At 43.7% G+C, this 13,584-nt stretch overlaps 1 protein-coding gene across 1 annotated transcript; it reads left to right on the top strand.

The window, feature by feature from the left end:
- The first annotated feature begins 11,249 nt into the window (after positions 1–11,249).
- Positions 11,250–13,224, top strand: LOC120703244 (AT-hook motif nuclear-localized protein 25-like). The gene is made up of 2 exons (XM_039987271.1): positions 11,250–11,564; positions 11,745–13,224. Exon 2 carries the CDS (start codon positions 11,835–11,837, stop codon positions 12,777–12,779), a length of 945 nt encoding a protein of 314 aa, XP_039843205.1. The 5' UTR covers positions 11,250–11,564; positions 11,745–11,834; the 3' UTR covers positions 12,780–13,224.
- The last annotated feature ends 360 nt before the right edge of the window (positions 13,225–13,584 follow it).

Below are 13,584 nucleotides of genomic sequence, written 5' to 3'. Positions count from 1 at the left end.
TTATTAGTGTATTCTTCAGTTAATCAATTACTTAATTTTTGGCACATGTTCAGCTGCCGGCACCAAAACCATGGAGATTAGCATGTCTTTCTCCCCTGTCCCACCGCAATTGATTTCTTTGCAAAACTAGTACCAAAACTATGGAGATTAGTATATCTTTTTATCCAAACGATCCTAGGATACCTTAGAACAATCTTAATGAGAGTGACATGAGCATTAAATTTGTTGATATGGTGGAAGAGAGAGAATGGGGGTGTTATGGGATATGAGAGAAGTGTCATCAGTACAACACTTCACCGCCTCGATTACCTAATTTATAGTTTTAATAAATATACGAAATACCTACTATACCTAGCTTTAAATTTAGGTATAAATTTTAAATCCTCCTATATCTTACATTCCATAATGGAGGGAGGACACATTAGTTTAGTTCCCAAAATTTTTTGGGCAAATATTTTTGGGCTCCTTTACAACACTAATTAGAAAACTAATTACATGGATGAATGGGAAATCGCGAGACGAATCTATTGAGCATAATTAATTTATTATTAGTAATTGTTTATTATAGCACGATATTATCTAATCATTGTATAATTAAGTTTATTAGATTCGTCTTGCGATTTTATTTAGAGATTATGGAATGAATTTTGTTAATTATCCATTTAATACTTTTAATTAATAATCAAACATTTGAAGTTACTGTACTGAGAGAAATTTTTTGAAAAAGTTTGCCTAGAATCCGATAGTCTGTTCTCTGCAGTCTGCACCAAGCACTCCACGTGCACGGGCGCACGCCGAGCAACTCCCTAGACTCGAAGCCTAGAAGCCTACGCCACCAAGATAGACACCAAATTAAAAGCCTGCGCATGCATCATCCCCTGCCAACGACGGACGGTCCGGTTGAGGAGAGTGACATTGTCACTGCATGTGGGCCCGGACGTCCATCAGACCCACTCATCGGCCACTGCAGTCGACTGCAGAGGATCTCAACCCCCGGTTGACCCCCTAGCTCGAGGTAAGCTCCTGCAGTCCTGCTACAGGCGTTGAACTGGCGTGACATCGTGCAGAAATCGTCAAAACTTGATGGCATTTTTATCCCTCAATTTTAATTTCAAAGTCAGGTTAGTTCTTTAATTTTGAAATTGCTCAATCTAGTCTCTCATGTTTTGTTCTTAGATCAAACTTATCCCTCAACTTTCAAAACGGCTAATATAATCCCTAAACCTTTTTTTTTGGACGGACTCATCCTTTAAGAGCTCAAAATTTGTATATCTAAATATTTTTAATTATCTCCATACACTTTTATGTGTATATTTGCTACAAATATAGTGTACTAATTTTTTTTGGAGCTAGATAGCAAGTCAAATTAAGTTTGTCAAGAATAACTAGCCTAGAAGTCTAGCTAAGCATTTAGATTGCATCCATCAGGCTTAGAAGTATATTCTCTGAGAATAAATGGTCTAAACAAATGAGTATAGTGCACGATTTTGCAAAAAGCGGCAGTGACTTATAAGTACTGTTGCACATAACTCACAATATACACGATGGATATAGGTAATGACATAGATGAGATGGTTTAAGATGGATTACTGGAAAATATATATTTGAATACTAGCTGCATATGAAAATATGGTGCTGATAAATAGTGAAATAAAAAGAAAAGTAAAAGTTAAGGGCTGGGTTCCACAAAAAACAAAACTAGAGGGACTAGATTGGCATATTCAAAAGTTGAGGGACAAGTTTGGTCAACAAATAAAACTTCGGAGACTAGATTGGTCCATTTGAAAGTTGAGGGATTAACTTGACCCACAAGGTAAAGTTGAGGGCTGGGTTCCACAAAAAAACAAAACTAGAGGGACTAGATTGGCATATTCAAAAGTGAAGGGACAAGTTTGGTCAACAAATAAAACTTCAGAGACTAGATTGGTCCATTTGAAAGTTGAGGGATTAACTTGACCCACAAGGTAAAGTTGAGGGCTGGGTTCCAAAAAAAAACAAAACTAGAGGGACTAGATTGGCATATTCAAAAGTGAAGGGACAAGTTTGGTCAACAAATAAAACTTCTGAGACTAGATTGGTCCATTTGAAAGTTGAGGGATTAACTTGACCCCCAAGTTAAAGTTGAGGGATGAAAATAACTATTTTGTCAAACTCAATCGTGTCCACAAGGGACCTCAGCACCTTATAATAAATGTGATAGAACCACCCAAATTAACCGGCTTAAGTGTGCTAACTATTATTTTAATGATTAGTCAAGTTGCCACGCACTTAAAATGGTGTAATCTGGCTGGTTATCAGGTAATTCGTGATAAATCATGGTGATCATGGATCAAAATAAACATTGGAAGTCTTACCCTAAAACGAGCACAGATGATACAAGCATCCAGAGATTTTCATATTTAATTTATTTACATCATAGAGTTTCTCAAGTTAACGTTAAAAAAATTAACAAACTTCAACATGCAGCGGATAGAAGTTCAATTTTAAAACAAGATATCTACAAAGACGTGAGTATGTCACATTGAGCCCACCGACGTGAATCCTAGTTAGCTCCAACCAGCAGCAGCGACATCTGAAATTGGGTGAAGAACAAACTAAGTATACTAATACTCAGCAATACTTACCCGATTATAGTATACACTTAGCCGACTAGTATGCAAGGCTTTTGGCTCTGGAGTTTAGTTTTGCTGGAAAGTTACAAATAGTTGATCCTTACTTTCAATATTTTAACTCAAGTTTAAAGTAACAAGTACCAACTAGGTTTGTATGAACATCTAGAGCAAGCATGGTATATCACATTAATCTTTCCAAAATATCATAATCATATATTATATTATCATCATTCCGTTCTCATTCCATTTCCTTTACTACAATTTGACAAAGAGATCAAGGCTCTCATATCCGCGAGTCACGGTGAATCGATCTGATTTAACCTTGCAAGCTGGACCTAACACACACAACACGTGAACGCCACAACGAGGCCACATGTGGACAACTGTTCTCATTATCACCCTGACATCTGAACCATGCCTGCCAAAACCCGGGTGAGGAGCCCCACACGGCAAACACCCACTAAACCCGAAGACGACTTCAACACCTGCCATCATCCCACTCCCAGAGTAGTAGGTCGTGAATCAAATTATGATTGCAAGTCAGGTAATTAGTTTACCGGTTTTGACTACCTCCTACTCCCAGCATGTGGTTAGTACTACTTAATTCTTGATTAGCACTACTTAATTCTTGATTAGCACTGCCAACAATGATTCAGTCCTTAACTGTCATGGGCGGAGGCTTACTTTCCATCCATTTCATATCCTTAATCAAACTCATCTCCATCTGGTCTCCATTTTTTTCTCATCGATTCATTCTCAAGTAACTTTTCCATACGTAACAAGGTCCCTATATCTTGCGAGGGATAGGAAATCACTCGACTTCTACCAAATCCTAATTAAACATGGCAGTTTTAACAACCTACACATGCTAGTAGATATACTGAGGGAACCTAGGGGTCATGCATCAAAGGTTCCAATCAACACCTAGAAAACATAATGCACAATAATTAAATAATAACCATTGTATACTTAAATTAATAGTCATGCTCAGGGGCTTGCTTTTCTGAGCTTCTATGCTTTGGTTTGGGTCTTCAACGACTTCAGTTAGATTAAGCTGGGCTTCGCGTTGCTGACTCTCGGACTCAAGCACCAGCTCGTATGTTCCGTCGGTGAGTGCAGTACTGTTTACATGAGTGCACATGCACGAGTTTTTAATGATGGAACGAGATAAATTAACATTTCACTATAACATTGTAATCCAACAAACTCGAGTTTGATTTGTAAGGTATTTTATTTATATTTCTTTGGGCAATCATTTATAGAGCAGTAACCAATTCTATTCACTTCCCTAAGTGTGGTGTTTTGATGACTTTATTAACATGCAAAAAATTTCTGTTTTTCAAATTACTTACAAAACAAGCATGTGACACTCTTAACTACAGCCAGACATACGTTTTGGTGTTGAAACTAGTATGCAGAGTACATTACTAAGTAACAAACTTAATGTAAAAATTTCAGCTCTTCTTATGCAGCAGATTAATTGTGAAAAAAATACAATAAGATCCTACTACTAGAACCTAAATCCATTTATGCAGATCAAACCATGATCCAAAATTTTACACAGAGATTATAAGCATAAAAAGTTACTGCTGTGAAATTTTCAGATTTTATTGAGCAACCTACAAAGCGTAGAAAATATAGAAAAATATATCTTCACAAATCAAGATTTTTTTATTAGACGATCTACTTAGTGTCTGCACTCGAAATGTTCCTAGCATGTCCTACAACTGAAGTGTGTGCTCTAGTAAAAATATCAAGTTTTTTAGGAAGACCGTGTAAAAAGTTCAAAAAACTTTTCTCCTACTTCATTATTCAACCTAAAACTACTGTAAAAGTTTGAAGCTCAGAATATTTGTAAAACATCATGAATAAACAAATCAAACAAACTAGTGCATAAAACAAGATCTAACAAAATCTACAGCTAGAGACTTGATCTTGCCATGATTATTTTACACAGGGATAAACATATAGAGGCTATCCTAATGTCCAAAAATCAGCTTCATTACTACCCAAGAACTAAAGATACACATAAAAGCTATATAAATTTGCATTTAAACTAAAACAAAAAATGAATTAGAAATTGAAGAAGTGCCTATAATGAAATTGTAGATCATGTCACAAGTAACTCTACAAATTTTAGTTTGAATTTTTCTGATTTTATTACAATTTGTAGTTGGTTTTACAAGTTGCGGATCTATACAACAAAAACACAGATTTTTCTTTACAAACTTAATTACAACAATATAATCCCTGGGCGCAGCAGCCATAGTGGAGGCCAAAATTCGGTGAAGGGAGGGCTCGCCGGTGGTGGGGAAGTGATGGGGGAGCATGAGGGAATCACTTGCGATCAATATCAATTTGATGCGGGAGTTGGAGCCGGCCTATATAATTGCTAGTGATAGGTAACTCCAATTCTACACTTACCTTATTCTTGATTTTTGAACAGGGAGTTGCTAAACAAGTGGCCTAACTTATGCCATCCAATCAGTCACTGTCTCCATGAGCTGTTTATATTTTACCCAATACCTCCCACTTTTTCTTCTTCCTAGTTGTGCCCTACCTTTGTCCCATCGGCATAACCAGTGAACAAAATATGCCATTGTCATCTGCCTTTTCGCCCTACTATGTAGGTTGCCACAATACTTGATGCTGCCTCACAAATAGATGATTTTTTTCTTTCTCCTTCATCACCGCCATTGTTGATGCATCACTATGTCGGTGTTGCCCTTGGTATTGGTGTTCTCATCTTGTTGCCTCCCTACCCCGCTCTTGCCTTATTAACCGACATGCCACACTGTCACCCGTGAATCTTCAAGTCTGGTGGCCATTAAACCCTAAAAACCAAGGAACTCTAAAATCCCACTAGAGCTTGCCATTTGTGGGTGTTCATAGTTTTGTTTGAAGTCTGAGGTTTTATAGAAAATTCATGTATAGGAAGTTTGTTTTGAAAAGTGTAAAATACATGGCTGGTCCTAAAACTTGTCTCGAGGTGTTATCTAGGTCCATAAACTCTCAAAATACATTTTTAGATCTCTAAATTTATCTAGAGGTATCATTCGGGTCCCTAAACTCTCAAGATACATCTTCAGGTCTCCAAACTTGTCTCAATATGTTATTTCCGTTCCTGAACTCTCAAGGTAAACTTTTATAGTCCTAAAAATTGCCATTAATATATGTATTTAAAATGAACTATTTATTAAACAATTTTTATAGCTGATTCATTTAGAAATCTTACCACTATGACCATTTTAAGAATAAATTGCCCTCAAGGTCCCAAACTTGTCCAACACACCTAGGTCCCTAAACTCTCAAATCGTTAATTTGAGCCCCTAAACTATGTTATGTGACCCATCTGAGATCCCAAACGCGCCACGCTAACAAATATTTACAAAAATCTCCCTACATAGTCTTATCTTCTCCTATTTGCACCTTTCTCCCTACCTCTCCAATCTCTCTCCCAGCTCAGACCTAGACGAGCTCCCTCCACCACCCGTGCAGAGGAGGTGTGCGTGCTGGGGGCGGCTGTTGGAAATATGCCCTAGAGGCAATCATATTTCCTTGTATTCATGATTAATAAAGTGTTCCTTGAATATTCATGGATGACAACTTGTATTGATTAATGCTTATGTGAAGTATTTGTGAAACTATTTACTTATATGAATATTCTAAAGTGTTCCTAGTCGGAGTTCATGTGAGGACACACATGAATATTAGACTAGCACATGTATTAGTTGATTGACTACGTTTCACAAGTCATGGACATGGGGATGTCAAACTAATAATGTGGGCTCATGTGAGACATGAGATTGAACTGACCCAACACGAGATGATGACTTCTCATTACACAATATGTACGCTGTGTCCTAAGACCTGAGATCGTCGTATGTACTCAAGATGTGAACCGACTTACTTAGGAGCCATCAAACGCTGCACCGTAACTGGGTAGTTATAAAGATGGCTTTCGAGTCTGTCAAGAAGCATGCTGTGAGACATGGTCGGTCAAGATGGGATTTGCCCCTCTCTACAAGAGAGAGATATCTCTGGGCCCCTCGAGTGATTCGGATCAGGAAATGCATGGTCATGCTAGGGTTAAGAGTTAACCAAGGATTCCGAATCACAGGATCGAGAAAGAGTGGTCGGCTTCAAGCTAGACCAAATATCGTGAGGCAAAGGGAACAACATGTATAAGATTGTGACGGCTCGACAGATATGAATCGCGCGTGCTTAGGAGTTGACATGTCTTGCTAGAGACCGCTATCAACTATTGGCCAGTAGGAGTACTGGGCCATGTCTACTCACGCGTGAGCCCATAGGATCACACACTTAAGGGCTAGAAGCCTGATGAGGATGAGATCCAAATTAGACTGGGTTTTGATGCACTAATGGGCCTAGAGAGGCCCATAGGATTGGACTTGCGGTGGGGGCTTAGAGCAGCCCACCTGAAGGGGACGCCCAAGGTGGGGCCCACTAGGGCCCATCTAGGGGTGCCCACCAGGGCTATAAAAGGAGGGGAGGAGGGGGGAGGGGGCGCCCCAACCAGCAAATCCTAGCTGCCCCTCAGTCGGCGCCCTCCTCCCTCTCTCTCTGCTGCTCCTCCTCCCGCGCATCAAGCCATAGTTCGTTCTTGCGGATCTAGCAATCCGGAGAGCGAAGCTTCTTCCCGTACGTGTGGACTTCATGGAGGTGCTGCGCTTGCTGCACAAGGACGAGCTGTTCGTGAGGAGGTTCACGCAACTGCACTGCCAGCTTCCATCTGCACTACACCGACGCACTACAGAAGTTCCACAACTGCGCGTCTAGTGGTAATCCCGTGATCTATAACTGCAGTAATCCTGGTTTATGCGGTAGAAAATTTTTGTTTTTGCTACCCCATATTCCTACAGTGGCCGTCGTGACGGTCGTCTAGGTTGCCGCTGCCGCACCAGTCAGCTCGGGCATCGTCACGCAATGCCCGCCGCCGCCGCAACGGACCATCACGGCACTTTGCTCGTGGCCGCTGCACCATATCGGCTCCTCATCCTCCTTCACAAGGCGGGATGCATTGGAGATGCCCGAGGCGTCGGGAAACCATGCCCCGGTGACCCACTCGGCCTCGTGGCCGCGGAACGCGAGATGCGACAGTGGGGAAGTGATCCACAGCGGCAGGATGGTGAATGTCGCACACATCACCCTGTGCTCGTCAGCAATGGGCGGGAGCCAGTGGTGCGCGAAGTCAAGGATGATCCAATCAGGCTCAACCATCTCCGCGTGTCACCTCATCTGCACGCGGGCCTCATCCACTACTGCCTTCTCAGCTCCCGCGCCTCCTCCTTCTACTTCGCCCACACAGCAGTGTCCAGCACCTCACCGCTACGCTCGCCCACGTCGCCGGACCCGCTACCATAGTCGCCACCGGCCACAAGAACTGTGACGGCACCCCTCTCTGATTTCCTTCTCTGTAGCAACGGAGAAGCACTGAATTAGGAAGGGGAGGATGTAAGTGCATCTAGGCCCTAATGGGTTTTGGTGAGTTGATTGACAATATGATTAAAGGACTAACTATATTATTGAAGTAGTCATGAGCAGGGATTTATTTGCAAATCAATTATTGTCATTAGCTCATGTGATATAGAATCAAACAAAAGACAAATATTGTTGAAAGTCAAGCATGTTGTGAAGAGAAACAAGAAACAAGTGTTCAGGAAATGATATCAAGTGGTTTCTATATATGGCTTGGCATATATTAAAAGGTGTTTGATTGAAAGAATGATTGCAAAGCAAGACATATATATGAGATTATTTCTTATTCAAGTCATTAATGTTTGGAGAAAACTCGAGATATGGAGTATTATATATGAGATCAAGCTCAAGCAATCAAATAGAAAGTTCAAGTGGAATTCAGTATTGATGTGCAAAGCTTAACTTAATGTAGCAAGGGTAAGTGATGAAGAAGCCAACCGAGATGACTAGTGCGAGGGACTAATCAAGCTTTGGTGAAGCGACAGCTTATCATGTTCGAATTGCTAGGGTGAAGTTGCTAGTATCCGTGGGGTTTTCGAAGTATCATATCTAAGCTATGTTGGGAGAAGCAACACAATGCATCAAGTACATTATAGAGTGACTTGGATTCAAGGACATATTTTACTAAGAGTTGGAATTTCTAAGTCACTAGCTCAAGTATGGATTTGCTCATGAAAAGAGAATGCAATATTGAAATCCCAAGGTTGATAAGTCAAAGTATGGCAAGACTAAAGTGATTCAAGACTCAAGTGATTGAATTGTGTTTCATATTTAATCTTGAGTATAGATATGCCGTACTATCAAGAGAGATGCAAATTGATTGTTTGACTCGGTCAAAAGTGCTCATAGATCACCCAAGTGAGGATCCTGAGAGAAAATATATGAGAACTAACTTAGAAATACTTGAATGATCAAATCTTGACTTGATGGATCAAGTAGGGTCTTCTAAACAGGGGTTTGGGGTTCTCTGGCCCTGACCGGTCTGGGGGACCGGTCTGACCGGTCAGGGGGAGCAATGGCTAGTTTTAGCCAGACCGGACTGACCGGTCTAGAGGACTGGTCTGACAGGTCTAGTCTGACAGTCTCAACGGCTAGTTTTTGAAGTGTGGGTATTTATACCCCTTGGCCCTCTCTTGCGGGGGCTGCTGGTTCCTTGCATATTCCTGAGCTTCTTGAGGTGTTTTCTTGATCAGCATGCTCTCCCCAACACTCTTTGTGAGTTGTGCTAACTAGATTGCATATCATTTGATTGGATTGAGAGATTGAGTGTGTGTGAGCAAAGTGACCATTGTGAGAGCTGCATTTCGAGCAGCTGAGAGCAACCATAGCTTGAGCACTCTTGATTCCGTCAAAGTTTCATATTTGCATTTGTTACTCTTGGAGGTGAGCCTCCTAGACGGCTAGGCGTTGCCGGCTAGCTCCCGACGGTGTGGTGAGCAGCGGCAAGTCTGTGCGGGCGTGATCTTGCCCTCTTGTTGGAAAGGATCAAGATAGTGGAAAGGAGGAGTGGTTGAAAAAGACCCAACTCAAGGGATCGAGTTGCAAGAGACTCAAGCTCAATGAGTTCCTCAACGGAGACGTAGGAGTCACTTTGGTGAATCTGAACTTCGGGAAACAAATCCTTGTGTCTCCTTGTGGTTTGCCTCACTACTCATTTCTCTGGCTATTACTTTGTGCTTCGGCTTCGATCTACTTGGTTGTGTTGTTTCTGTGTGTGCAGGGACTTGAAATACATTTGATATCACCTGTAAAGACACTACACCAAATTATATTTGTGCTAGAGTCAAAGAGGGGAGAAACTCTGATTTAGTGCAGGCTCTGCACAGGACCGGTCTCACTAACCGGTCTGACCGGTTACCTGTTTTCATGAGCAGCTAAGTCTTAGACCGGTCTGACCGGTCTCACTAACCGGTCTGACCGGTCGGACCGGTCAGTGTATTAATCTCTGTTTTAAGTGCTGATTTGTGCAGAAATTTTAGAACGCCTATTCACCCCCTCTAGGCGACATCCAAAGATCTTTTCAGAGGAGGGACTGTGGGGTTCTCCTCCGGCATCAACGCGGTCTGTGCTGCCTATGAGGCGATCTTCGAGGTCACTTGGAGGTGCTGCATTCGCCGTCATTGGTTCAGTGCACGCGGCACGCACCACCGCCTGCCGCTCGAGCCGCCCACCGCCTTCTCACTCGCGCGGCCGCCACACAGGCTGGCTATGGCGCAAGAGAGAGGGAGAGAGAGATTGGAGAAGATGAGAGAGAGATGAGCCAACGTGATAAGATCAAACCATGTAGGGGGATTTTTGTAAATATCTGCTAGCGTGGTGTCACATGGCATGCCATGTCAGTATGGGGTGCTCCCATGGGGTGGTTGGGACATCACATGGGGAATGAGCCATTAACACGATTTAGGGATCGAAATGGACGATTTGAGAGTTTAGGAACTTGTGTGAATTGCTGGAAAAGTTTGGGGATCTAGACGATTTACTTCCATTTTAATTTTGAATTAGCTCCTTATTAATAATACTTCAAGGATTAATCTAGATCATTTGATATCAACAATGGATATGATAGTTTTCTGTTTAACATGAAGATATCAATGCTAATTCTGAATATTTTCTACTAACTATTTATATTTTGCATGCGCTTTGTATAAATTTATTATAATAATTTATTTCCATTCTCAATAAAAAATCAAAATAACATTTTTATTAAATTGAAAGTAGCAAAAGAATTTCATTAACTTCAAGTAGCAAAACAATATTTATATTTACTTAAAAATAATATCTTTAGAGTTTAGGGACTTGCATAACACGGTGGGACAAGTTTATGGATTAAAAATACGTTTTGAGATATTGGAAACCTATGTGATATCTTGAAACAAATTCAGAGATCTGAAAATATTTTTTATAATTTTAAGGATCTAGATGACATACCAGAATTAGTTTAAAAACTGCTGCTATCCTTTACTCTTTTGAAAATTTTGGGTTCCAAATAGGCATGGACCCCCGTTTTTTTTAAGAGAAGAGGTATTCCCCGTATCCTCGCCAAAACGCCAAAATCTGTGACCGGAATTCAGGGAGGGAAGAGTAATTTGCAAACCGGTCAGGGCTCCTTCAGTTACCCCCTGCGATTCCCCGTCGGCCAGCGCTCCGCCCCTTCCTCCTCTTCGCCTTTCACCAGCGCTGGCCCCAGGCTCCCAGCTAGAGGCCTAGAGCCCACCTACCGCATCTTTCTTGCTGCCTTCCTTCCTGCAGAATCTTTGAGTTCTTGACCGTCCCCAAGAGCTTTTTGCTTGGGCGGCGCCGCGACGCGCCGCGCCGCGCCGGCCAAGATTTGGTTCGAGGACTAGGGAGAGATGCATGATGCGCGCGTGCGCTCTGACCTCTAGAACTCAGCGCCCCCACACTCCTGCTGCTAGCTACTGGTAGTGGTAGAGGAGCACTCGCCAAAGCCCAAAGGTACCCTCCTTCCCCCTCTCTCTCCTCTCTAGATTCATTTAGATGCCATTGGTTTGTCACCGCTAGATTTCGGTATCGCCTCCCTTTTCCCTGCTTGGAATCTGCTTGGAATATGCAAATGTTTGGTTCTCGATTGGAGCTTAATTCTTGTCCGACGTCTATGGCGGATCGGTCAAGCAGATAGGCCAAGAAACGATCTTGGGAGCGGGCACCTGCGAGATCAAGAAGCTGGCGGCGAGCAAGTGGTGGGAGCGCGGCGGTGAGGGCGTCATGGATCCCGGCGGCGGCGGCGGCGAGGCTGGGGCTGCGTCGCACTACCTGGACCTCCTCCGCGCGCAGCAGCGGCAGCTGCAGCAGCAGCAGCAGTCGCCGCTCTCCCCCTCCTCCCACGTCAAGATGGAGGGCTCCGCGCCGTCGCCCGATAAGAGCCCGGCCGGCAACGTCGATCCCGGCGGGGATCTGCCCTCGCCGTCGGCCCTGGTGTCGCCGGAGGGCGGCGGCGGGTCCGGTGGGCCGACAAGGAAGCCGCGCGGGCGGCCGCCGGGGTCCAAGAACAAGCCCAAGCCGCCCATCATCATCACGCGGGACAGCCCCAACGCGCTCCACTCCCACGTCCTCGAGGTCGCCGCCGGCGCCGACGTCGTCGAGTGCGTCTCCGAGTACGCGCGCCGCCGCGGCCGAGGGGTCTGCGTGCTCAGCGGCGGCGGCTCCGTCTCCAACGTCGCGCTCCGCCAGCCAGGCGCCGAGCCCCCGGGCAGCCTCGTCGCCACCCTGCGCGGGCAGTTCGAGATCCTGTCCCTCACGGGTACCGTGCTGCCGCCGCCCGCGCCCCCCGGGGCCAGCAGCCTCAGCGTGTACCTAGCCGGCGGCCAGGGACAGGTCGTGGGTGGGAACGTCGTCGGCCAGCTCATCGCTGCCGGGCCCGTGGTCCTCATGGCCGCTTCGTTCGCCAATGCCGTCTACGAGCGGCTGCCGCTGGAGGGCGAGGAAGAGGCGGCCGCGGCAACAGCCGCGGCCCCAGAGCCCCAAGGTGAAGCAGAGCTGGCCGGAGCACAACCGCAGCAACAGGAGGCGTCGCAGTCGTCAGGGGTGACCGGAGGGGATGCTGGCGGCGGCGGCATAGGCCATGGCATGTCACTGTACGATCTTGGAGGGAACGCGGCTGGCTACCAGTTGCCAGGTGACAACTTTGGCAGCTGGAGACCACCATTTTGATCTACATACCAAGCTCTTGCGTGGCATTGCATCAGGGCAATGGCCAGAAGATTCCATGATGGAGGAGCTCCCTGATCAAGCATTTTGGTTGAAGGCTACACTTTGACAAGGGCATGAGGCCATGTGATTGAGTGCTGATAATGCATGCAGCACTTGGCATTCAATTGGGAATAATCCAAATTGATGTGCACATAGTACCATCTATGGTAAAGTGAGTACCAACAATGGAAGTCCATTTTTTGGGTGATCTATTGGTCCTACAACATCCAAGGTTAGTAGGCCCAGTGTTAACTGTTTGGAGACCATCCTGTCATCTTTTGCTTTAGAATGATGTTTGTCAAGTTGTCATGATGTACGTTTGCCTTTTACTTCTGTTCAGAAGGATAATTATTTTGTCATTTTTACTACTTGCACTCTTTATACTACTGCTATCATCTTTTCATTCCTTTTTGCCTCACACTGTTGTTTAAATGAGGAAAAAATTACAAAGAGCCAATAACCTACAAACCTTGAGGTTGTGTTTAGTTCGCGAAAAAGTTTGAATTTTTATATTGTAGCACATTTCGTTGTTATTTGACAATTATTGTCCAATTATAGACTAATTAGGTTTAAAAAATTCATCTAGTATAAAACAATTATACTGTATAATTAGTTTTTTTTTCAATTGAATTTAATACTTCATGCATGTATCGGAAGATTTGATCTGACAGATATTGTAGAATTTTTTTTGAAAACTAAAGGGGGCCTCAATATCTTTGTGCCGGTTTCGGTTTCGTAATCACGTCGTTCTCTTTTTTGAACAGCC

Source organism: Panicum virgatum, chromosome 4K, assembly GCF_016808335.1.
Source record: "Panicum virgatum strain AP13 chromosome 4K, P.virgatum_v5, whole genome shotgun sequence".
NCBI lineage: Eukaryota > Viridiplantae > Streptophyta > Magnoliopsida > Poales > Poaceae > Panicum > Panicum virgatum.
Note: the sequence above shows the minus strand (reverse complement) of the source record. Positions and strands in the feature narration are given on the sequence as shown.